The sequence below is a fragment of the Trichoplusia ni genome, chromosome 5 (genome assembly GCF_003590095.1).
Source record: "Trichoplusia ni isolate ovarian cell line Hi5 chromosome 5, tn1, whole genome shotgun sequence".
NCBI lineage: Eukaryota > Metazoa > Arthropoda > Insecta > Lepidoptera > Noctuidae > Trichoplusia > Trichoplusia ni.
The window spans coordinates 12237125-12263510 of record NC_039482.1 but is presented as its reverse complement, the minus strand read 5'-3'; the positions used below and the strand labels follow the sequence as shown (position 1 = coordinate 12263510).

Below are 26386 nucleotides of genomic sequence, written 5' to 3'. Positions count from 1 at the left end.
TAGAATATAAACCGTATGGCGTAAGAAATAGGACTCATATTTATTTAGCAAATTGCTACACACTTGAGCTAATCCTGTAATGCTATTCAGGACTATCGTTATATTATTATTGGCTTTATGACTGTACTCTGAAACAAAGCGCTGACTTAAAGTGGGTAAGGTTTTAATAAGATTCAAAGAATTTAGACCTTAACTTGAACGGCATAGAGTTCAATATAATATGCCAAATCTGTCGCGTCAAACTAGCGTGCCTCACTAGACTATACTGATTTAATATAGACTGATGACGATGATAATAAATATATTTACCTCCATAAGCCTGTCCAGCTGATGCAGCCTCATGTAGAGAGCTTCGAAGCCATCCTTGTAGAGCTCACGCAGCCCATAGCCGTACATAAGTCTGACGAGCAGACAGAACGCTTGCTCTTCAGGCATCTGTGAATAATAACATTATCGATTGTATAACTTGTTAAAACAGACACTCAAAACTCGAATGCCAAGGAAAAAAGCTACCGCTTTTATATATGAAAATGAACCTATTTAAAATAAAAGGCTATCAATATATTGTAAGAAACTGAACGCTATCTGGAACAGATATCGCTTTTTTGAACAGTTCGATCAGTTTTGCCGTTGTCATTTTGGGATCTTTTGCGGTCGAACAAAAACAAAGATCGACTGCACATTAAGAAGTGGAAGACGTGGGTTGTTAGGCATTGTTAAGTACTGTCAGTGCTGTGACTCACATGCAGCAGCAGCGTGGCGGCCAGGAAGCTGAGTCCCTGGCAGTAGCCGACCTCGTGGTCGTACACGGCGTAGGCGCGCGCCATGCGCAGCAGGCTGTCCTGGCCGAGCCCGCCCGCCTCGCGGAAGAAGTCGTGCGCCGGGAACGTGCGCGCGATGTCGCGCTGGATCACCGCCTCGAACGGACACTCCTGCCCACAGGACACACGATGTTAGATAAACATGTCATGTGCAGACAAAAATTTACATAGAAATGCAACACAAGTAGATATTTTAATCAAATATGCTCCAGAGGTACGTGAGAGGACAGGAAGGATAAACGATAACGCAGTATTTGTCTCGTCACTGGTACCTTTCCTCAACAGCTCTAAGGCGATTAGTAATACGAGCGCACGCAATACTTATGTTCATATGTAGTGTACGATTATATCCCGGTAGGTGACACCACATGGCAATAGGCAGCTATAAAATATAAACTTAGGCTTTCAATAAGGACCCATTAAATGTCGGACGCAACTAAGAACAAGTAGTCCATTTAACTAAGTTATCATCAACTAAAACGTTGCTCTACCGTTTATTACTTTCTAACTGAGAATTTTTCCTTTCCACACAGGGAAATGAAACAGACTTAGTTAATACCCAGAGGTTTTGTTAACGCTGTACAATGTTAAACAGTAGCTGACCTTGCTGATGAGCGTCCTGTATGTCTCCATGAGCTTGTCGTTCTGGTCGACGCCGGCCAGGCGCAGCCACACCTCCCCGCGCAGGGCCTCGGGCACGCCCACGCGCACCAGCTGGCCCAGCGCGCGCGGCCGGGGACCTGTCCAGCTGGGGACCGGGGGTGTCTATTAATATCATGTACTTCAAATTTGAGCCCAGAACCCGGGGTTCCCAAACGGTGTTCCGTAGAAGCCAAAATATGGTTAGTGATTGAACACTTAATAGATCATTAATAAAAGACTATGGAATATAAGATTTTTTAGTGCATTATTTGGAGAATTTGAGAAATATTTACCTTCTGAGTACTTGAGCCCAGTTAACGAGGACATCTTCACCACAATCCTTGGACACTTCCCCAGTGCCGCTAAGTAGAGGCTCATCGCCATCTGTAACAGAGATTATCATTTTACAATAATATTACACGTAAGAAATGTATTCTTATCCCTAAAGTACCATTCAAAATATCACCAAAACATCGTCTTATTAAATAATCGTTACCGTGTCAAATGCAGCATGGATTTCGAAATTAGGGTTTTTTTTAATAATAGAAAGTATGAAGACTAATCATTAAACTGCTTTAAAAAGTTACGGAATTATTTTTGCCCTGCTTTCAGATTTCGAACACCAGTCTATTAGGAATAGGAACCGCACTGGCCAAACTACAAATAACCAAAAATAGACCTTACACCATTGACATAGAGTTCATAGTAACATACCAGAGTCGGGCTCGGAGGGTGATGGCGGCGCGGGCGCGCTGGACAGCGGCGAGGGCAGCAGGCTCGACAGCGACAGCGGCAGGTTCAGGCGGGAGCGGTCCAGCTCCGCGGACGTCTCGATACTGCCCACCTCGTACTGCAGCTGCCCCAGGGCGTCGACTGACTGGAGAAGGAGGGGAAAGGGGATATTTTATCAAAATAATCCTATATAATATGATATAATCCTTTATTCACAAGAACTGTGGTACTAGTAACATAGTGGTTTTGATGTAATTATAGTACTATCACTTATTATTTATCAAGAACTGATTAAGTGCGAGTTGGATTTTCTACAACGAATTTTGGTAATGGCAAACAAATCGGTTGGGTGACAGATTAATGTTTTGGCACCCCTGTCCTCAATTCTATTTGGGACCTACCAACAAACTTATAACCGTCCATTCTATAAAACTATAATTCGTTAAAACAGAATAATATTTCTCTATATATTGAAACAATTGTCTTGTTAAACGTAAAGTCGGCACTTACCTCTTTAAGATTGATATAGAACTGCTGTACAAGCGGCCTCTTCGAGTAGTACCAGAATCTCTCCGTTGGGGGGAATATTTTCACTGGAGTTTCGATGACCAACCTAAAAAATACAAACATATTGTATATTTTTTTAATTTTGGTATTACGGACAAATATAATCTCGAAATCATCCTGTGTTAATTCTGGTTATAAACTATCTCTCCCACGATTCTCTATTCTGGGCCATATGGAACCAGCACGCGCGGTAGGCGTTAATATCGTCTCGCCACCGCTTCCTAGGCCGCCCAGGGCGACGCCGTCCATCCGCTGGCTCCCATAGAGCGGTGACATAGCCCAACACATATATGACTTGTATAATAATATGAAGAATTACCTGAGCGGATCAGGTATCCCCCTGATAACCAGGTCGAGTGCTAGCGACATGTATGCGGGCGCGCCGTCGCCGCTGGCCACGTTGAAGGCGGCCAGCGCGGACTCGCCCGCGTTCCACAGCGCGCACACCGAGCAGCCGGACCCGCCCGACGAACCGCTCACCTGGGAACAAAGGATTATGGACGAAAATGTAGTTAGTCCGAGGTAATACTATTTTTTTTTCCAAATTGAGAAGAGACTTTAAAGTATTGTAGATAAAAAATAAATTTGTTTAGTCCGTAAGTTAGATGATTAAATATTGAATACAATTTTATGGTTTTGTTTCTCAAAGTAAGAAAAGACTTCCAGGAGTGTGGTTAGTCGAAACGTGACGATATTAGACAAAAATATAGATATGATTTGGATAACGATGATATATTTAAAAGTCATTTTATAATTTAGTTTTTACGGAACTCAAGATTGATAATTATTTCGTTCAATAAGTTTCTTGTTGCTTGAGTTTCTCTTGACTTCATGATTTAGTTACTTCATGAAAGAAACAGTCATCTACAATAACCCTATTGAAACCAAACGTTTCGCTGAGTGTTTAGTTAATAATAATAAGTTACTATAATCTATATTTACCATTTCTAGCAATCTCATATCTGAGTGCTTTACGCTCCTGCCGGGGGCGAGCAAGATACCGAAGCAGCGTTCAATGTAAAGTCCGCCGGTGTATGTGGCCTGAAAACAAAATATTAATTAATACAATTTCACATAATTATGTCGTCGCGATTATTGCAAAATGGAAGACCCTACAAATCAGCGTTATGTCGTCTATGTATAATCTAAAAGATCTGATACTTTTCATACAAAACCAAGCAACAGGATGTTTCTCACTTACAAGACCCAAGAAGAGATGGATTAACAAGAAGTCGACAATCAAGTCTAGATAAAAGAAAATCGAAACAAAGGCCTTTCCTTGAAGTGAAAAGTTTGATAAAGAAATAAATTTTCACCTGTGGATCATCCGACTCTGGCTGTATGTTGCTGGTGACTTGTTTGACGTTGATCGTCACTTGTTTGTCGATGCCACCGCGCAGCTTGAAGCCGAGCCGCTCTTTCGGGACATGACTGAATGTACCCTGGAATTTAATTATATATTTTGGTGTAATCACTACGTAAAACATTTAAATTAGGCACAGGTTTGGTTATTCATATCACTATGTAAGACATTTAAATTAGGTACGGTGTAAGATAACTTTGCTGAGATTTTTTTTTATCAATAGTAATAATTAACAGAACAAAATTCAAGGAAAGCATTTCTAACTGTGTGCACACAATAAAGAAGAAATTATTTTATTACATAAAGATAAAAAAGGAAACTTCCAGATTACGGGTTCAATTCAAAGTATACACTTTTAAGAATTTACACTAGCGTGTATAAATACTTCAATATCTAATACTAATGGACAAAGTTTCGACTTTTAGCTCACTCTAACTCCCAATCAACACAATATGTACTCATAGGTACCTTAGCATCAGTCTCCTTGATATCGACGGTACACTCGAGCACATGCATGAGCTGCATGGGCGGCACGGCGGGCCCGCCGGTGCCCTCGGTGAGCGAGCCCGTCATGGAGGGCGCTGCGCTCAGGTCGCCCACCAGAGAGGAAGCCATCGAGCGGGGAATGCGCTCAAATGCTTTGGCGAAGCAGCCTACAAACAAATAAATTAAAAGTTTATTATGCAATGCAATAAAAAGGTTTGTTATCAGTTCAAATGAAACTTCTTTCTTAAACATAAATAGTAAAAAAATGTTTTTATAGTAGGTCTGAAAAAAGCGCTTAACGCTGCGCGGTTGTGGTTGGTCTCTTAGAGAACTGGCAAGAAACTCCGCACGTTATTAAAAAATAGGGTGATGCTCAATGCACAATGATGTCCCTGCTAATTCCGTCATAAATTGATTTGATTGGTTTACTATAACTATTATAAAATTCTTAGAAATTGTGCCTATGTAAAAGGTATCGTTTTCAAGCATTCATTATAATTACATTATAACTCGTGATCCGGACAACAGTAACAACTGACTCTCATAAACAAAACATTGAGTTTCACGTGTATTTACACAAAACATTCAAAGTCCAACAAAGGGTCTTAGAACAAAACCACCCAGAGTTTTTATAAGTAACTTCTTAATTCCTGCAGAGAACTAAGAGCAGATCAATTTATTTCTTAATTCGAGAATCATAGTGGGCGCTTTTAAATTGGACTTAGATGACTACAGAATTTTTACTCAGGCAGAATCTATTTCGTTATCTAAAAGTAGCATTTTAGCATCCTCATTAGACATTTCAAAAACATAATCAAAGTTAATAAAAAAAAAAGTTTAAAGCAAATTAATTCAGCTATTATTATCATCCTAAATGGGAATAACGTGAGAATTATAAACAAAAGAAGAACAGAATACGTAAAACAATGGTAGTTATACTGTTGAATGTATGCCAATTGTAAAATGAAATGTTTCATTAATAGACTTCTCGTTCGAATAGCCTCGATCACGAATCACTTCAATTGGACTAGATGACATAAATAATATTTTATTGTCTACTCCATAATAATACCAGCCTGTAACTGTATTGTTTATAGGCAAAAGCTTCATTCTGTATAACGCGAAATAAAATAGTTTATTCTGCGTATTATTATTATTAGCACCATTAAAAGTTAAAATCATTTTTAGCTTGATAGAGTCGTCATTTATAAAGCCGAGAAGAAACGTGAAAAGTTCGAGCGTTGTTTTATGCAATAGTTAAAGATAAATTACAAATGAGGACAAACTTGGACGACTACTAAAGTTAGTGAACTCTAATCTCGAACAAGGTCAAAGTTTAAAAGCATATCAATAATAACAAATGGATGTTTGGTTACCTGTTATCTAATAATTCTGTATATAATTGATAAAACGTTATTTACCTTTTTTAGCTTTTATTTATAAGAGGTAAATGGGAAAGATCCGAGCATGGACTGGCTCTCACAAAACAGTACAAACTGTTATAAGACCCTGTCCAAGCTCAGAAGTTTACCATGTACCATAAATACATTAATTTAATTTTCAGTTTAATCTCAAATCAAAGCTATTTATAAACTATCTACTCTAATTAATTTATCATATTATAATAATAGCTGCCTTATCTCCTAATCTATGTATATTTTTGTAACCCATTTATATACATAGCATTACATTATGATATAAATTACAACAATTAGTGGTGTTTGTTATTAATCTAAAATGTTGTTTCTCTTAAATTATTAACATTTTAACAACAAATCAACAATAGTTCATCAATATCAATTTTACTTGTACGTTAGTTTTATTCTTGTCTTTCTTTTGTTTTCATCTTTTCTCCTTATGAAAAGAGGCTTTTATTCAACAGTGTGACAGATACAAACGTTTTTCGTTCATTTACAAACAGAGTTCATCCCTATCTATGCATGTATTACAGATAAACTAAATACAAAACAGAACGCAGAACTTAGTGACGTGCATTTAGGCATATCAAATGAGTGGGCGGAAACCAGAAGTAAACAAGAACTCTTTTTACATGTTATTCCTTATTAAAACCTTTTTTGAACATTTTTCATTGCGCATTAAAGGTCAATTTGACTTGAAAGGTTGGACTCAAGAACGTTAGTTAATATGTAATACTAAAGAAAGGGATTTAGTATTTACATTTAAAAAAATATTTATCAGGAAATCTTCAACCAATACTTTTCAAATTTTAAAATTCAAACTTATATAAAATTGTATTCCTAACAAAACTAATATAAGACAATTGCAAACTCACCAGAAAATAAGTTTTTATTGTACGAATACAATACAAATATATCACTACAAATCCAAAAAAATCACTTAACAAAGAACATTAAAACTTTAGAAAACTATAATATTAACGAAATTACACTTAACCATGCATTTAAAGCGTAGGTACCAAATTATCCAGTCTATATTTTCAGTACAAACTTTAAATGAAACAACGTATTACCCGCACAAGCCACGACAAACAACTGAGTTAATGAATAACAGAACAAGCGATCGAATCATCTTGATAACGAACAAATCGAAACCCGGCGTTATGATTCATTCCTAACGATACAACAGCGACTTTGTCAAATATTTATGTTATAGGTAATTTGTTTTTACTTTAATTAGTAATGAGTTGTTGGGATTTTAATTATGGTTAATGTTGTTTATGAGCATGTCTCTTGATTTTTTTTTACAAGTACGCTGTAAATTTTGTAGAATTTTACTTTTTGATATCAAACTACTTTTTTACTTCATTAATTCTAAACTTAAGTAACCTTTTTTTAACACTGTCATATTTTTAAGTTTGTTTACATTGATTTGTTGAAATATTAAAATTAAGGGCTAACCTCACGTCTACCCCTCAATAAACTGTGTAGTGAACCAATAAGTAATAAATTAGGGCCTTGGCCTCGCATTCGGCGCGTCAATCGGGTCATCGGGCAGCCTTGAGGGCAACAGACGTTCAAGTCTACCGAGTATTGTGACGTCACACGATCGATGTCACAAATTATTTCAATAATGAAGGGTTACTTTGAGTAAAACCTTCAATGTTTATACTTCGTTGTAGTGTTAGTGCAGTTAGTATAACGTCATAGGCAAAGAATAAATTGTCTAAACATGTCGGTCACGTATTCATTTCCTGGAGGACATAGACAATGAATGCTGTTGCACATCTTTTGTTGCATAATCAGCTGTATGTTAGAAAATAAAAGTAAGTACGTCTTGGTAGACACAACAGGGAAAATAGGGTAAGTATTTTGATAAGTGATCAAGAAATTCGAGATAATGTCAGATTTGTGATAACATTTATGTCTATCTATGAAGCAATATTCTTTAACAATAGACAATGCGATGAGTAATAAGCAGACTAAAGAATGAATATGACACAAAAAAAGAACAAGACGGGATGGACAGGCTAAATGTCTTTATGCATGCGATTTGAATGTTTCTCAAACCCCTCGCGACACAGGGATTGAATTACTTCATACTTTAATTATTACGCGTGACGTCCGGATTGTGTATAAATTGTTTGAAATCGTTACGTTACAAACAAGCTCTTCTAAGCTTCAAAGTAGTTTATCTTTATCACTTTCTGAATACATGTCAAATATTTTTTTATCATCCGAGGGACTAAGCTGATTTTTTAATTTTTCCCAAAAATAATTATGATGACTATAACCCGCCATTTGAATATTGTTGGCAACAGAGTAGAAAGAAGGTGACAACATTTCTCATACTACATAACTCTTTTCTCGCTTCATAAATTATGCACAAAGGTCAAACCTTGCAGCAATATCAATTAAACACCTACACCATTTTTTGTATGTCAGATAACGAATGAATATAAAAGCTAATATTATAATGATACTAACAGAGTAACACAATGTTTTAGCTGTTATCTATAAACACATATGTCGATGTCTGTACCAGACATTGAATCAAGTATGTAACATCAATGAGTGTTGTTCAAGAGGACATTCCTATCTTTTAAAATGTCAAATATAAAAATGAATGTACTTTTTATCTGTCACCTTTATCTTAATGTTTTGTAATGTAAGTATAAATAAAGTATTACTTCATGTGTGCTTACAAAAATAAATTGTTTATCTTGGTGAATTCTTTGTTTTGAATACGTAATTCGTTATTAAATAACTTTATCGGTATAACTTTAACAGTGGCACCCTTGTTTAATCACAATCTTAATTAGGGTCTAAATATAACTTTGTTATTAACCTTAATTTTTAATCGAATCACAGCTGAATATTACCTGCTACCTGCATACATTAAATGATACACAAAAATATCCCTGAAACAAACGAAATCCATCCACTAACCTTTCCAACACTTCGAGCCACTTAAAAACAAAAAACAACCTAGGAACACGGCACAAAATCACTTGACATCAACCCTTCAGCGCACATAATCTTATACTCAAAGAAAGCGAAACAAAGAAGTCGTAGAACTGCCGTAACTAAACCAAGTAAGACCGCCCACATGGTACTAATCAATCAGTGTAATTCTAATTTTACCTTATGTTTACACGAGTAGTACGCGCACACCGGTATATCAATCAACACTGCTACCGTTCGTTACAGATAATACTATATCTCTGTTTCTCTAATATTGAAGCCGCGTTTAGACGATGCGAGATGATTGCACATCCATATAGAGAGATACTTACTACATAATAAATAAACACTGTCAATGTTGACTTTCCGTAAGTACTTTACTTTTCATCATTTTTATGTATTCCTTACAATACATTTTTTTTTTTATCCGTCCAGATCTATGTTAACAGAGATAAAGTTAATTACTGAAAGTAAAGATGCTGCCATTAACCACATAGTATGTGTAATGGAAGATCTAAAGAACTGATTTTGGGAATTCTTCGACTTATGGAAATACTCGTTATTTATGATGTCATAGATTACATATTAAACAAAAAAGTACCACCCAAAGTAGCAAGCCCGAATCAATCAAAACATCATAAAGAACCATGCATCTATGAGATTCGAGTACTCACTGACCGAACACCTATAATATCAGAACTGGCCCGATAATACTCGCATCGTTTAAACGAGGCTTTACGCGGTCATGTGCTACTGTGCACCCACTTTACATCACAAAAAAGGTAATACTGGTGTGTAATAGGTGCGCTCGAGGTTCGTGAACCGATTTACCTTTTATAACGGTTCATAATAAAGTGATTTGTATATGTTTTGTGTTATGTTGCGTATCATGTTATAGTCATATGATAACGTGAATATAGGTCAGCTGTTGCGATGATAGGAAAGTGTTTGTAACCAGCGTTTAAATTGTAACAGGTGATTTGTTGTTTTAAAACATAGTGATTTAAAGATAAATTTTAGAAATGTAAAGCTCTATTTCAAGGTAATTAAGGTATTTTATACATTTATTTTTGCATTTTAAACGACTTCTCCGCCCAGGTATTTAATCCTTGTATCGCACACGCATGTACCAAGACTAAGGATAAAAATTCGTGGATCACCGAAACACTTGTCCTACGCGGGAATAACGCACTATCCGTGCATTAATTAAGAAATAATTAGATAAAATAGTGCGATCAGCTTAATTGAACAAATAATTGTATCACAAATTGAAATGTTTAAAAATGTTTTAATACCTTTTTGCACCTCTCCTTTGCGTATAACTTTACACTTCACTGTGTTTATATCACTATGAGAGAGAACTGTACATTAAAGTCGTAACCTTGACTTATTCATAAGAGTACAAGTGGTCGCACATTTTTAAGCAGAATATGACAGGTTACCTCAAAAACAAATGAATATCTCCACACAAACACACAGATAAGAACTTTCACACATAAACAAAACAATGAGATAATATTAAATAATTAATTTCACACGAAACGATTACGTGATCCGTGCGACGCGCGTGAGTTGCGAACGCGAACTGCCCTCAATTACACGAACTGTAGTAAGTATAATAACAAATCGTAATAATTGGAAGGACATGCGCCGGAATTTGTGTAGCCAATTTATATACGGTATTTGTGTATACCAATATTGATAATATAACGTTCATATTATGTTCACGTCTTAATGAATATGATTAGAGTATCAGAAAATATACCTAACAATTTAAAGATAGGCGTTCTTCCTCTCTCCTAAACCTTGCTGTGCCCGACAGAGTCTATACTGTTCTCAATTATAACCTAACATCTAAAGTATTCCTATGAGATCCTTATACCGTCTGTTTTAAAACATTAAAAGTGCGATGTTCCTTTACCTGTCTGATACGCACTTGTAAAAAATTATCGTTAGTCAATAAGATGATTATAGAGTTTCCTGCCAATTCCTCTCCATAAATAAAGCAATTTCTAATAGCGCAACTAGAGCCATTAATATTAACGTTTCAATTAATTGGTTTGAAATAAAAATATCTTGATTTTGGGTAAGGTAGAAGTACGAGATACAAAACACGCAGTTTATATTTGTTAAAATACACGAAAATACCGTACTGTAACTGATGGTATCGGAAAACTACAACGCTTTTTTAATTATGATGGTACTAAGAAAAATACGTAAAAAACGATAAATAGCCAAAATATTCACATGATGTAATATATCCTACACTACAAAAAAAAAATACAATAAAAAAACTCACTGGACACTTGATTGACGGCCTCGGCGATATGACACCTGAAGACATGGCACCTATACACGGCGGACTCCTTGGTCTCGCCGTGGGACCAGGTGAAGGCGAAGCACGAGGCCACGGGGGAGCCGGCCGCGCCGCGAGCGTAGAACGATATGCGGTTGACGGCGTAGCGGGTCATCACGCTGTTCGAATCCGCTTGGTATAGGCTGGGGACAAAGGTGGTATGTTAGATGGTTAAGTGAAGTAGTAGAGCATTTGAACTGCACGTAGAATCCATACTAATATTATAAATTCTGTCTCGAAAACTAGTGAACCAATTGCAATGAAATTAAAAAACACCAATTCCTAGTCTAGCTGTTTTTGTTTATAAAACGACTCCCGCTTGATAAATAAGCATTGTGCCGAGAGGTTTTGTCAGCCAGGACAAGCATTCATCACACAAATATTTGTGCTACGCGGGGACCGAACCCTTGACACGTCGCGCGTTTTGGCGTCGTGCCTTTTGTCACTCGGCTACCCGTGCAATCACTCAAAAGGTGCTACACCTTCTAATTAAATCGATTAATTAGGTACACAAATGTTTTAAATTTGAAATAATTTGCACATTAGTAAACGAGGTGAATAAGTTGATGTAATCCTAAGATAAGAAAACGACATTTTCAAGTCAAAGGTCATCAAAATGATTCATTTACACACTTTATCAAAGAAGTCTCCATTATACTGACGGAATCGAGAGATAATTTCCTATGAGGAAAATCCAATAGAAAATATTTACTTACATTTTTATTTATATATTTATTTAATTATCACACTAATCTACCATTACAGGTTACTTAACCTAATGCGGTAGCTAGGACTAAACAAAGGTCTAAGTATTTATGTGAACTAGGGTTTCAAAGATTGAATTATTATGCACACAGTTGCTGGAATTTAGACCTGCAAGGTCTAAATTCCAGCAACTGTTTAATATGTAATTTATACATAGGCATATTTAGGTATAAATTTGTAATAGGTTTGAATACTATAGTAATGTAGAACTCATGTCAATATTGTTGATAATGAGGATGTGATCTCACAATCAATACAAGCTTTAAGCTGTAGCAGGAGGATAAGTCCTAGTTTTTTTTATATTTAAAACCTCAGAATCTCAAGTGAAAACATTTTTACTAACGTTAAATAACTGCCAGTTGTTTCTCCAAAAAAAGAACATCAAGTTCTTATTCGAATTCAACGGAAATTTTATTCATAAACATATATTATTGTACTAAGGCCCGATTTTTCAATCGTCAGATAACTTTTATCTGAGGAATAAATATGGCTATTTGACATATTTTCTACACAAAAGCTGTCAAAACGTCAAACATATTCGTCGAACAAAAGTTATCTGGCGATTGAAAAATCGGCCCTAAGATATATTATTATATACCTCCTACAGTGCAAATAAAGTATCAACTATAGAATACTCACACGACAAGTCCTTGTGAGCAGACCGGTATCGATATTGAGACTGCGATCCCATCCCTGCTCTCGGGCATCGAACTGAGCTCCTTCATGATCCTCTGTATATCATTCTCGGACTTGGGGTCCGATATATTCTGCGCGCCGAGGTAGCTCACACCACTGAACACAGTGCATTCTTGGTCTACGTCTGAAACTGGATGGATTTCACTCAGATATGGTTTAAGTTAATAGAAATTGTTAATAATTTTAACAATTGACAATATATGTTATGTGTTACATATTTTGCACAGGTTACTTAAATAACATATCATAAACTATGTTTTATTGGCTTTCAATTTTACTGTCAACTTATAAGGGACGACAATTAAGGGGCTTGGCATCTTAGATAGAAATTTCATTTATAAAGAATTATGAAGACTGACGAAAACACCGAAAATAAGGCAAAACACGTTTGACACATTGATATTTGAGTAAACAAAACACAATAAACATTTGTATATTAGAAAGACTTCTACTAATGACCTCCACCCCTTCGAAATAAGCTTTAATAATACGAAATACAACAAATTCACCTTCATCATCGCTCTCAATGGGCTTCATGTGATCGTGCTTCTCCGTGGGCGACGGAGTGGATGCCGCAGCTGACGTGGCGCTGTCCATCATCTCGTAGAACTTCGACCCGCCGACGAGACGGCACGACTCCTGGAATAAGGAAAATAAAATGTAAGGATTATAAAATGGCAAGATAAAAAATGGGACACACGATGACAAAAAATGATAGTAATGTGTAGTTTTTTTTTTTAATTTTTATGGGGTTTCCCTAAAACCAAAGGAAAAAACAAAGGAGTTTATGCCTTGGAATTAAGGGTTCTTATAAACATTTGAATCACAAGCGCATAAAACACCTAATATTAGGACAAGGATTTCTGAATTAACAAATGTTTGTATCTTTTCATAAATATTAGTTTTAATCTTGTAACAATTTTATACAAACTATGCAACTGTGTGAAAAAATGATGAGGCACAAACATCGTTGTTATGGTTTTCATGTTGGAATCGCGCAAACTTTATTAGCACGAAAGCACATTTTAGTGCTAGAATATATTCTAATACACACAGAATAAAAAGTAGAAAAACTTAACAACGAACCTCAAGATGAAGAGAAAAAAAACTTGAAAAGCACTGCTTTGCAGCTATCTCATTGAATGAACACAAACAACTCGACTAGCAAATATTTCTGCCGAACTGATAGCGTATCTTGGCACACGAAAACATCCCTTTTATCGCCCTTTACTGAATCACCCTACATACACAAAGGTATACTAAAGGTCGTTTTGGAAAGGCGAGCCCAAATAGGCACAGTTATTGCTTTTAAGTTTGAAAGCTTTTTTTGTACAGTTATATTAGACATGGTATTAGTTTTTAAGTAGATATCAATACATTGTTTTTTTTTTTTATTGAGGTTAAGCAACAGTTGCTACGGTCTTAAATTTGAAGGGTGACTAGTTACTGCAAATTATTATTTTTTTAGCCTATTTATACGGGACCACCTACCCGCCTACCCGCACATACCCGGTTTCGTTAATAATTCGAAACTTTCCTTAGAAAATATTTACTAACAGAAAGTAGGCAAACAAAACTATGAAATTAAATATCAGATCATAACCGTTATTTCTTATCGATTCACCGGAAACCGGTAGTGCAGGATACCAAGAAAATAAATCTTATATTTTATATCCAACTGTTTACTTTAATGCATAGCAAAGTTGTGCAATAAACGTTAAACTGCAATAAAATGTTGTAACTTAGGTTTTCTTTACTCAGGTGCCATGCCTGTGTTTGTATTTAAGGTTTAATTTTCCTTGATAAGATAAAAATGTACAGTACTGAAGCTTCTTTGTAAAAACTCAATAGAATAAATGAAATAATTTATTCAGTGCATCTACTAATCCTACCGGGGCAGCGGGATTGACGGAATTTCCGAAAGGGTTCCTAGTATATGAAGGGCAAAGAAACGAACATGAGTGGGTTTTAGGCCGTGGCCCCATGTCGCATCGGTGCATCGTTCGGTTTGTATTTTGCTATTGCAATATTATGCTGACGCGATCTTTTTCTATGATAACTCGACAAAACAAACAGTAATTAATACTCACATCTCTATCTCACACGACATTTATTGAATGACTAAATTAATATAAATAACTAAAATGGACGGAAAAGCAGACTCTATATTCGTCATGAACTCGTGATAATTGAATGACAATAAACATGATTTTAAACAATTGTTGTTCAATTAAGTAACATTGTCAGCTAACCACATTGATACACTAATAAACCAAAAATAATAATGTCAATTACATTGGCATTTACAACATAAAGTTCAATGCCTGTACTATGAATATACAACGAAGAACTTTAGACAATGTAAGAGTGAGATAGCGCGCTACATTCTTAATAGCGGCGTCTCATTTCCTCAACATCAACTATCTTCTATCATCAATTATCTTAACTACCTCAACATGAACTTAAATGTCATGTTACATAGCTATAGCTACATATTTCTGAGTAGGCACAGGTAAAAACCTTTCTCGAACGAATGACAATAGAAACATTTCCTTATGTCAACATAAAAACATTTCACTCATTTACCTCGCTTCTTTACACGTAACTTGAACTAAGATCGTTGTGGGATCGTTAGGAGGTAAGTGAATACACAATTATGCTTCGATAAGACAGCATTTGTATGCGTTTGTTTAATTAACTTGTACTTTATCGGCTATATACTCTGGACGTGTATTTGGTCCTTCTAAAAGATAATCTGTTGGATTTGGACGTGGATACTTTGGATTGCGAATCTTAGATCCAACTAAATATTCATCGTAGCTTTCACCTGATATTAACAAGCTATGAAAAGGATCTTTTTATAAATTTAAGAGACCTAAATAAACCACTCTTCCTTTTTAGCCAAATAGCAAATTCTAAAAAGAGTTCTCTCGCTCGTATCATCATGATCATTGCCTCATTACGCTTGCGTTTTGAGAAGGGTGGGCAGTAGTAGCTCTGCTGATATCCTATCACCTTTGAATATAGGCAACTGGAGAATGAGTAATGCACTAACTATACCATTGGTTTTTGTCCTAATTTGCAACTTCTGTATACACTAGCCCACGCCCGCCTCTACACGAATTTATGCATAATTTAAATTTTAAATGATGTTTAACATCCTTGTATTGAAGATAGCTTTAGCATCGTATTTTTATATGAAAAATAACACTAAGTTATTTTTTTATTTGGACACAAAATCACATAAAAATAAAAGTGTTATTATTTCAAATTCTGTTAGGTACCAGTCATCGTTCGGATTCTCCCTGAAAAGAGTATCCTAATAATTATTACAGCTTATTTATTTAAATCCTCAACTATCAAAAAACCAAATGAAACTCAATACCTTTTCAACAACTTGTGAAAACCTCTTGGTGTGCGTCATCTTGTTATAACAATCACTAACGAACTAACTTAATGATACAATAATAATGACCAGAAACACAAACTTAATATAAATATTGTTCAATACATTCGATACGTGTGTCCGCCATGGATTGAATATTAAACTGTGTAATATTCTTCCCTATGAATCATTCGTCGACCGCAACGTTTACAGAGATATGTATATTAAATATATAACCTATATACAGGGCACATATGATGCGCAGAATCTATATAGGGAACCAAACAGCGTCTCCGCCAAAAAATATTGATAAGGAAATTATATAAATAAACTGTCAGATTTTTTAAAAAGTAATCTTGCATGTCTGTTAAAATTACTTTTTTATCAAGAATAAGTACTTAATAACTTTAACTATTATCATTTAAAAATTATCAATTTGACATTATCGTATTGTTTGTTTAATATAATAACTAACAGTAATAAATACATATCCACAAAATATTTTCCATACTGTACAATCTAAACTGTTTATAGTAAAATGATAAGCAAAATAAGAAGAATTTCAAGGAACAAACAAAATTTTTTACCTTCCCAATCACAATAATAGTAGCCATCCTTCAACAAATTAGCAAACGGAACACCAAATCATTCACTACACATCTTAAGGTCAATTCACAAACACAATAAAATTAGTCAGTTCACAAATACTAGGAGTAAGTCTTCTACATTTCTCTACACAATAGATGGAGGTATTACAAGAGGTACTGAGGTGACCGTCCAGGCAGTGGTAACAAGCTTAATGGACACACAATGGATGGAAACCAAAACAAGCCGCGCCGGCGACAATTATCGGCCGTGAACGCAGATTGTAAAACATCGGACACATTAGTGAAACATTCTGATATAATTTACGTCATTGACGGAATGACGTTGATTGGCGAAGATTATATTAGTGCAGTTTTTTTATTGACGTTTCTCGATTTTGCAAATGTTTTCGTTTAAGATAGCAGAGAGTTAATGTGGTATTTGGTTTTAAATGTTAGTCAAACGTTGACGTGAAACTTGTTTGATCATATTTTGTTGTGACACTTGTGATTTGACAATTTGGTCGGAAACCCCGTCTACCGGACTTTAAACGATCCCAATAAAGACTTATCCATTCAGGGACACATCAGTTTTTTTGTTTGCTATATGGTATAGAACTACAAACGGAGCATAGGACTGGACGTATACAATAAGTTAAACATGAATTAACGAAAAAGGAACAGGGAAACTTCCTGCAGTCACACCGTTACCAGCAAGAAATACGCAGAAAAACTATTGCTATCATAATATACATCATGTACGGTAATGTTGCGTTAATGACTAATCAATGAAAAATTATACAATTTTAGTGGTCCAAAATTGTGGTAGAATAAAATTCCATATCTCGCAAACGATATCGAAACACTACGAAGCTATAAATGCTATAATTACTGTCTGATAGCGATGGACACGCCACAAATGAATTCATAAATCTTTAAATAGACATTTGTAGGTAAACTACTGCGCCACGCTCGATTTACGAATTATGTTATACAGAAAATTTCGTTTCATCCAAATGTCAAACGACGGTAAAGGTAACTGGCCAGACAGCCTCATTCAGTTTGGGCAAAAGGTTAATAATATAAGCTCAGTGTTCAAAAGAACTCAAAAGTTTTGTAAAAAAAATCTGTTACAAGATATATGTACTCCGCCTAATTTGAAGTTCACAGATAACAGCGTTAATAGACACTCGCTCCACATTTTAACTGACCCATGATTAGCACATTACGTAATTTTACGATCTCGTTTATCGCCAATGTAACTTTATGACCAATGTAACCTATTGAATAATGCGAAAACAAAAGTAAATCCTCAATCTTTTAGTGAGGAAATGAATGAGTAATGCTTGCTGTTAGCGAGAAAATCCATTACGGAAGCGGGTGGGAAAAATACATACAACAACTAGGGCAGGAAGGGAAACAAGAACTATTTAAAGCGTATGCGAATGTTTACATCCTATAACAATGAGCCTATGAAAAGTAACTCTAACATACCAGAAACATATTCCTAGAGTTACCAGATAAAAAATTCTTATAGGAAAAATGAAAAGTGCATTTTTAATCTTTTATTAAATTATTTTAATCAAATTCTCTCGTGCATACTTACGTACATCTGTTCGGGTATGGGATACACAATAAAATTTGATCCGAGCGTCGAGTTAACTCATTTACTGAAGGGAATTGGTGTCCCACTTGCGTGTTTTACGGTCAAACAAACTCATATAGCAACGTAATACGGTCGCACTATCGCCAAACTGTTCGTTAGATTTATATTGCATTTTAACAATCCGTTTATGACGTCCGTTCGTAGACGTAACGTTTACGCATTGTATGCTTTAATTCCGATACGGTATTGAGAAACACGTCTTGTTTTAATATGACGCGTTTTCTCATTTCAAGTCGCACATTTGACGGTGCAATACCTGTACTGTAAATTCTACTGGACATGTTCCGCGTCAATACTATCAAGGCTTTTGTTACAATCAATGGTGTGTCCTTATTTTTACTTCATAACATTGTGTAGCTAAGTGTAAGGTAAATAAAAACAGTAATTACTATCGATCGTTGCATTACATTCTCCGAAGTAGATCTTGTTTCTTAAAATCATGCAGGTATGCAAAAACGATGTATGTTATTTTTAATTAATGTTGGTGTTCACACTGTTTTTATTTTCCCGATACCTTTACTCCTGGCTGGATTGACAGTTTATTCTAATTTTTATGCTACTAGATATATATCACAGTTATGCAATATAAGATCTTTTTGCGAATTCCAACAGCTGACCTATTTCGATTTCCCTGACCTAGGCAATATCGCTATTCTTTTGAAGAGGTTCTATATGAAATATTAAAATGGAAAGAGAATATAATATCTCAAGCGTTATTGTTTGAAGTTAAAAATATAAAGCTTCGGGGACTTTATCACTGTTGGGATAATGACCTCTTCAATGGTCAAAAATGTCAAACGATACCTTCGACGTTATGTCAATGAACTAAAGCTTATTTTGTCAATAAAGTTGTCTCAAACCAATTTACATAAGTTGAAATCGGACTTTATGTTCTAGAAAGGGTTTTGTTTGACCTCACTTAATCCAAAGGACGTTGCACATTCTTTGCTTAAAAACCGCAAGAAAGATTGAATTAATATCGAAGGTCGCTGCAATTTAAGTTTGGGACTCTATTTTCTACCAATCAGAGCTCAATTTTCTTGCGACATTACTTTAAAGAAGGTGTTTTAAATGAAAGTATCTTCATATACTTCTTAGATGGACCATATGAGGACCAGTGACCGTTCACACTGCAGCTACTGGACTATTGGCAAGGTTAAGGAGTGTCAATCACAATGTAACGCGATACTTTATTTGATCAGGCGGAAGAAACGAGTGCGAATGCACTGACTGAACTACGGGTCAATAGATCTTACAGCTTCTAAGAACGAACAAGCTATTACAACGAAGTGAAGAAAATTTAATGAAAATAAAGGATATCCTAAGCATTGCCTTAATTTAATTCGCGATCTATTTCTTTATTTTAAGTAAATCTGCGCATTAAGGATACAAATTAAGAGTCAGTCAAAATTAAGTTACAGAAGAATTAACAACAGAAAAAAGAGCAAAGGATCATATCAATCGAATGAAACAAAAACAGAGGACGAATTTGGAAAATCCACATTAGTGTTTTGAAAAAAGGGTTATATTATAACAACACTGAAACATACATAATAGTCTAATATTTACACAATAATACAATCCGTATGACTATAAAACTATAAAGCTTGATGTACACACTTTAATAGCTAGTTACTGAACCTTGAAGGCATCGCAAGCGTCCTTGGCAAAGGATAAAGAGGTAGGTGGCTAGGTATACTAACTGGGGGCCTACTACCAACCCTGAGTAAAAACAACTGCAGTTGAGGAAGCGTGACACCGCTCTACGGGAAGTGTGCCCTCTCGCTCGCACAACAGACACAATCTTACATTAACAGATTTTGGTAGGCCCCCAGCTCACTTATTGACTAAACCCAGTCAGCCAGGCAAAGACGTTTTAAAAGAAAGATAATACGGCTTACGTAACAAGAGCATTGTGAAGACTTAATGCAATTTATCAAACTTGCAATAGGTAGACTATTAAATAATTTATGTTGTACAAGATTTTTCTTGTAACCTCGCTTGCGCAGATTGCAGGGAACAAATGGAATCCCGATAAAATAAACGAGGAATAAAGTATTCGATAACAATTTAGAGACCAAAAATTGTTTTTGCATGTACTGTAAGCAATGACATAAACTATAATAAAATGCGAAAATATTTCTCGCAAAAAATCTCGATATACGCTTTTATTCTTATTTATACAGATATAGGCAAAAGTAGGTACAACAACTAGTAATATAACAAAGCAAAAAAATTGGCCTTGGGACAAGTAATTTCTCTAGCATTGTTGTTTGGTTCATTGAATTCATGCAGTAAAAATAAATGTATTAACAACAATCCAGCATGAAATATTTACCTTAAACAAATACAGACAGACCTTAATCTTGATTAAATATAAGTCTAGAACATATTTACTCATATCAGCAAATAAGATTCCCTTCAGCACTAAATGTAGCAGCGAAAAGAGGTACCTAGACCCACCTTCTTTCAGATAAAGTTCTTAACAAATAATAAACCTAATAGATAATATACATATTTTTTTAAAACTACATATTTGATATCAGGGACAAAGGTACCAAGACATGCAACTGCAACATTATAAAGGTTTTGAACAACTGCAGGTTGTCATGAAAATAGAACAAATAATAGACAAAGAAGGGCCTATTGTACTGCAAAGAGTATACTGAATTACTAATACTGTAATACAATGCACATTAATGATATAAATACTTTTTACAACAATTTAAACAGAGGAGTGACATTTCATTATGAGTCATCATAATTATAAAATGTTTAAACTGTTGATAATAATAGCAACTTTTGATTTTATTGTAAGAGAATAAATTAGTTTCGCTAAATGATTCTAAATGTAAGAATTACAGGAAATAATACAAGTCCTACCTACATAGCTGTTTTAAAGTAATAACATGATACATACGTAAAATTACAACTAAGCTTCATAGACTTTTTCTTCAATTAATATAAAATGCAACAGTTTAAGCAGACTTATTGTATATAAGCCTTTAATTAAGGAAAAATAGATTAGAATATGTGAGAAACTTACCGGTTCAGGTAATGTGTTATTCTGTACTGCGGCACCATCCACTTCACTCATTTTAACCTCAGTGTCACTCTCTACTTCGAAGATAACCTTGTAAAGGTCCAAACCCTCTGGCACGTTTGATTCAATGTTTGCCTCCGGACGTATGGTCAGTTCCTGGTTAATCAGCTGACTGCGACTCACTCGTAGAGAACCCTGCAGCGTCTCGGAGATGGCCTAAAAGAGATATTACAATACTAAGTACTTAATTCTGAATTCAATGTATTTCAGTTGAAATTGAAATATTTAAACTATCAAGACAAAAATATTATATTTATTATTTGAATAATTAAAGTTCTAATATTATCTATTAAAGCAACAAAATGTATAATGTTCTACACATAATATCAGGCATTATACAAAGAAAGCATAGAGTAAACTAACCCCTATATTGATGTAATTACAATTCAAGGCCAATTCAATATTTGGATGTATAATACATCAAGTCATACATTGTAATCAAGACAGTAATGCTGATCTTATTTATGCTATTATCTAATAAGAATCTACAAATATGATAGCATGAAACCAATGTTTCATGTTGATAACACTATGCACAATGTGATAAATATTCCTAATATAATACACAGTGCAATCTTAGTTCAAAAATATTTATAAAACAGTAAACAAAGCCTATATTATCAGAACTCTAAATCAAACGTATATTTTCCTCTCAACATGAATATAAATGTATTAGTTAATATTCCGACAAGTTAGCAGAGCAAACAAAAAACTCGTTCGTATGCAGTTATGTATGTAAATAAAACAATGCCTGACTTACCTGGTGACTACAACACTGTTTAACACATATCAGTCGTCATGTTGCTCAAGCCCCCGTCTCATTTATGCTCTAAAGTGCATTCTTACATGCGAAATGATGAAAAACCGCGTGAAAAACTAACAGTGTGCACTTACGTCGCTCAAAATGTCTTCCAAATCGCAACATACATTTGTGTTGAATACGGGCGTCGGGCTCGGCGTACGTGATCGATCACAGTAAAAATCTATATCTACCGGGTCCAATACCTCTTTTGTCTGATATTCATTGAACTCCATTACTGCATGCTGTTGAGAAACATTCACAAAAACTATATTTCACAAACACTGCTGCTTTATGCGAATAAAGTCGTATGTTATAACACTATCTATGTTATCATAAATATAACCACGCAACGTAACAACATCTTACCCATTGATGTTTAGGTTCTCTTACGAGAACAAAACATTTTAACAATCGACTCTTTTTAACTATAAATTAATAAAAAAAACTGCGGTAGGTAGGTAGGTATTTACCGATAGATGAATTGATTGAAGGAAGAAAACAAAACGTCAAATTAAATATGTCAGCCGAAATTAAATCCATTTCACGACTTGTATGTACATTATTTAAACATATGCGTTACGTTAAAGACATCCTTTAAACTGCTCCTATTATTTTAGAAATGATTTTAAAAACATCATTGAATAAAACAAGTTTGAGAACTAGGTCGAGCAGCCGTCGGACTGTGGCATCCTCTCGTTAATATTTTTTTATATTATTGCAAATGATGCCTATAATGGCAAGACAACAACGTTTTTTATCGTGCAGCTTTAGTGATTAGTTTTTATAATTTTATAAATGAAATGTTCTAATCATGTTTTAATTAGAGAAAAAATGCTTTCGTTGATTACAAACAATTCAACAGAAGCATTAACTGGCCAACGCTGCGTCTTGCGTGTATCGAAACGTAACTAAAGTTATGAACGGCGTCCGTTTGTAACGTCATGTCGTGTTTATGAATTTGAAAATATTTACTTGTGATCTGAGTATTTTATACTTTTAGAGTTTTAATTATACCCCTGTGAAGTGGTTAAAGTGATAATAATGGAGAACTCTATGAATGAAACAGAAGCACAGCAGTCCTTTCGATCGCCACCGAGAAGGAGACGCTCAACATTTTTCGAACGAAGAGACTCAATAGGTGTGCTTCTACACTTGTGAACTAAACTTAGGATACATCTAACAAAATTATGATATGTACAATGTTTTACTTTAATGAAGTGTCATCATTTAATAATATTTGTTTTCAGTTCCACACACTATGTCAGAAAATATTAACCCTAATAAGAAAGAATCAGAAGTAGCTGATAGACAATCTGAGGACATGATGAGGTAAGGCTTCTGGCGTTAAATGCGTTCTATGTTATCTTAAAAAAACTTTAAGAAGTATGTTTACTTTACTATAATAATGATACAAGTGGTTTGAAAAGAGTTCAGTTGTAAGGAATGTTTACATTGATTTCAGGTATTATCAAAAACTGATGGCAGAAAAAGAGATGTGGAAAAAGGAAGTGAATGATAGGAGAAACAAATACCATGACCTAAGGCAGTATGTATTTCATAACAACCTTCTTTAACCTGTTTGTACATTCTAGAATGGATGGAATGCTAAATTTCTGTCTAGGAAAGCCAAGCATATAGTACCCATGCACAGGAGGCAATATTCCAATGCAATAATATGCAAAGAAGTGTTGGTTAATATATTAAATGGCTAAGGCCCGAATTTTCAATCGCCAGATAACTTTTATTCAAAAAATGTTTGATGTTTTGACAGCTTTTGTATGGAAAATGTTAAACGGATAATTTATTCCTCAAATAAAAGTTATCTATGATTGAAAAATCGGGCCTAAATCGGACTAAAAGATAAGACTGATATAATTATGTTTTCTTTTTCGTATCTATTACATTACACATATCAAGCCCAAAATTGATTGTATTCAAGTATTCTAGTGTGTCCCTGGACATTTTGTTCTGTTTTCTTTCATATAAGTAATTCCCAATTACAAACTCCATTCTCTTTTTCAGACAATACCAAATAGCAGCGAAAGCGTCCAGCAGATCAAGAATATCTTACTCAGCATTATCAAATGAAGACATAGAATTTTTAAAAGGAAAACCAAACATATCCAAACTTGTTGACAGTCAACAAAAGCTACACAAATCTGTACTTGAGACCCGTTCACTGTACCAACGATCCAATGAGTTGGATAATGTTTTACTGGCACAGAGTGAGAGCATTGTCAACAGAGTGACAGAGTATATACTAGAAAACAGTACTGTCGGTCCTGTGGAATGATTTATAAAGTGTTGTTATTGTAAATAGTTTATATAAAGATTGACTGCTGGTTTCTGATGATGAATGTTAAAATTAGATCATCAAATTTCATGTACAGTGCCATGCTTGTTTGTTTTGATTTGCTTATCTTACCACAGTGGTGAGGAGTAGATTTAGAGAAAGATGTAATGGAAAAGATTATCAGAAACCAAGTCATATGAGTACTAAAATTTGGTGCAATTAATGAATACAATGGGTTTAGACCCACTCTAATATACCAGTCACTGCACCAAAATTCCTTTGTTGTGGTTGTGGGTTCCAGGAAGTTAACCTTGACCCCTTACATCCCAGCAATAGAAGGTAAATTTATAATTAGCGCCAAATTAATCGTAATTAGGATGGTTAATTAATCATAAATAAGTATGGATAACAAACTATTTAGTTGCCATTTAATAATTTAGACTGGCAATATTTAAACTAGAATATGATAGTACTAAGCTGTTACATATCAGCAGATATTAGTTGTACATATATGTCATCAAATAATTGTGTAAATATTAATTAATATAATAAAAACACTAACAAGAGTGGAATATTATTTTTGTCAACCTTTATGTAGTCCCTTATACAACAAATAATACACAAGTCATAAATTTTAAGTAATGAATAACAATTTATTTCATTTACATTTCATTCATGATACATAAATTCATACAATAATCATTATAATCACAACATAAATTATTTCATTCATACAAATATTAATACAATAAGATTGTACATTGAATATTTGAGAAGTAATCCATTAAATATCAATATAAAAACAACCCCTTGGTGCATAGTGGTTTCAACTTATTAATTCTGGAAGTTCAGTTTCAATCATTGCTATAATTTATATTTATTCATTCTTGTTTCTTACGCGCCTTTAAATCAGTTCGGCAATATTAAAAGTTATTGAAAGCCGCAATAGATTAAAACAAATTAAAATTGAGCTATATTTGGCAGTGGCAGTTTGTTCAACATTATGGCAACCCTACCTTTAAAAGTAAACCGTTGTAGTCGTTGAGTGAGACAGCGAGAGATAGGCACACGAAACGGCGTCTCTCTTTCGCAACGGCACGGCTAAAAAGGTGGGTAGGCCCATGAGCGGAAGTCTGATATTATTGTAAAACTATTTTACTAATTTTGATAGTGATAGGTAGGTGAGTTTGTATGATAATTTTATCGACAGTTTTGGTGGTAACAGAGCCACTGAATTACAAAACAAAAATATTTAGAAATTTGAATATTTGTACAGGCCAAAGTCTATTTCAGTGTTATTTGCAATTTAACAACAATAATTTTCATCATAAAGACAGTTACGTGTATTTGTGGCTCTGTTAAGAAATACTTAAGAAAATAACGACATCACAGCTAAAACTATCCGATACACCTTCAATAATATTACATTGAAGTACATTCTATTTGTATGAATCTTACAGAATTTCTATAAGACAATAAACGTTCAGTAAATTCAAACGCAACTTAAATATGGACGAAAATAAGTTATTACAACTTAAACGAATATAATACATAACATTAAAAGCTAAATACTCATTTACACTTTGTTTGAAATACACAACACTCTTAAGATGTTACAAATGTCTTAAATCTAGATACAAAATTATTAAAAATTTAATCATTAGGAGGTCAATTCACAATACTAGTCTAATACGAGTTAAGACCTCAAGAAACAGAGACAGATCACCAAGAATTAATGCGGTA

At 34.5% G+C, this 26386-nt stretch overlaps 2 protein-coding genes across 7 annotated transcripts in view; one reads left to right on the top strand and one right to left on the bottom strand.

Moving 5' to 3' along the window:
• LOC113494529 (rab GTPase-activating protein 1-like) overlaps positions 1-22881 on the bottom strand; it is a 31102-nt gene extending 8221 nt beyond the window's left edge. The window contains exons 1-16 of one of the 6 annotated variants that reach the window (XM_026872914.1): positions 22717-22881; positions 22443-22592; positions 21492-21704; positions 13320-13449; positions 12754-12940; positions 11293-11492; positions 4594-4778; positions 4079-4204; positions 3705-3803; positions 3082-3242; positions 2706-2808; positions 2178-2340; positions 1757-1847; positions 1425-1569; positions 744-932; positions 310-435 (exon numbers count right to left, since the gene is read on the bottom strand). In XM_026872914.1, the coding sequence (XP_026728715.1) occupies positions 310-435; positions 744-932; positions 1425-1569; positions 1757-1847; positions 2178-2340; positions 2706-2808; positions 3082-3242; positions 3705-3803; positions 4079-4204; positions 4594-4778; positions 11293-11492; positions 12754-12940; positions 13320-13449; positions 21492-21704; positions 22443-22583 (2259 nt within the window). In that variant the 5' untranslated portion in view covers positions 22584-22592; positions 22717-22881. The other 5 variants (XM_026872912.1, XM_026872913.1, XM_026872915.1 and 2 more) reach the window with 5 other exon arrangements.
• Positions 22882-23248: 367 nt separating this feature from the next.
• On the top strand, positions 23249-25215 carry LOC113494530. The gene is made up of 4 exons (XM_026872918.1): positions 23249-23488; positions 23598-23679; positions 23813-23896; positions 24373-25215. Exons 1-4 carry the CDS (start codon positions 23392-23394, stop codon positions 24641-24643), a joined length of 534 nt encoding a protein of 177 aa, XP_026728719.1. The 5' UTR covers positions 23249-23391; the 3' UTR covers positions 24644-25215.
• Positions 25216-26386: the final 1171 nt, after the last annotated feature.

What these genes read in the sequence shown, in the direction of transcription:
- LOC113494530 (XM_026872918.1), top strand. Translation starts at nt 23,392, where the DNA reads ATGGAGAACTCTATGAATGAAACAGAAGCACAGCAGTCCTTTCGATCG. An exon ending in CGAACGAAGAGACTCAATAG is followed by an intron (nt 23,489 to 23,597) that starts GTGTGCTTCTAC and finishes ATTTGTTTTCAG; the next exon opens with TTCCACACACTATGTCAGAA. An exon ending in AAATACCATGACCTAAGGCA is followed by an intron (nt 23,897 to 24,372) that starts GTATGTATTTCA and finishes TCTCTTTTTCAG; the next exon opens with ACAATACCAAATAGCAGCGA.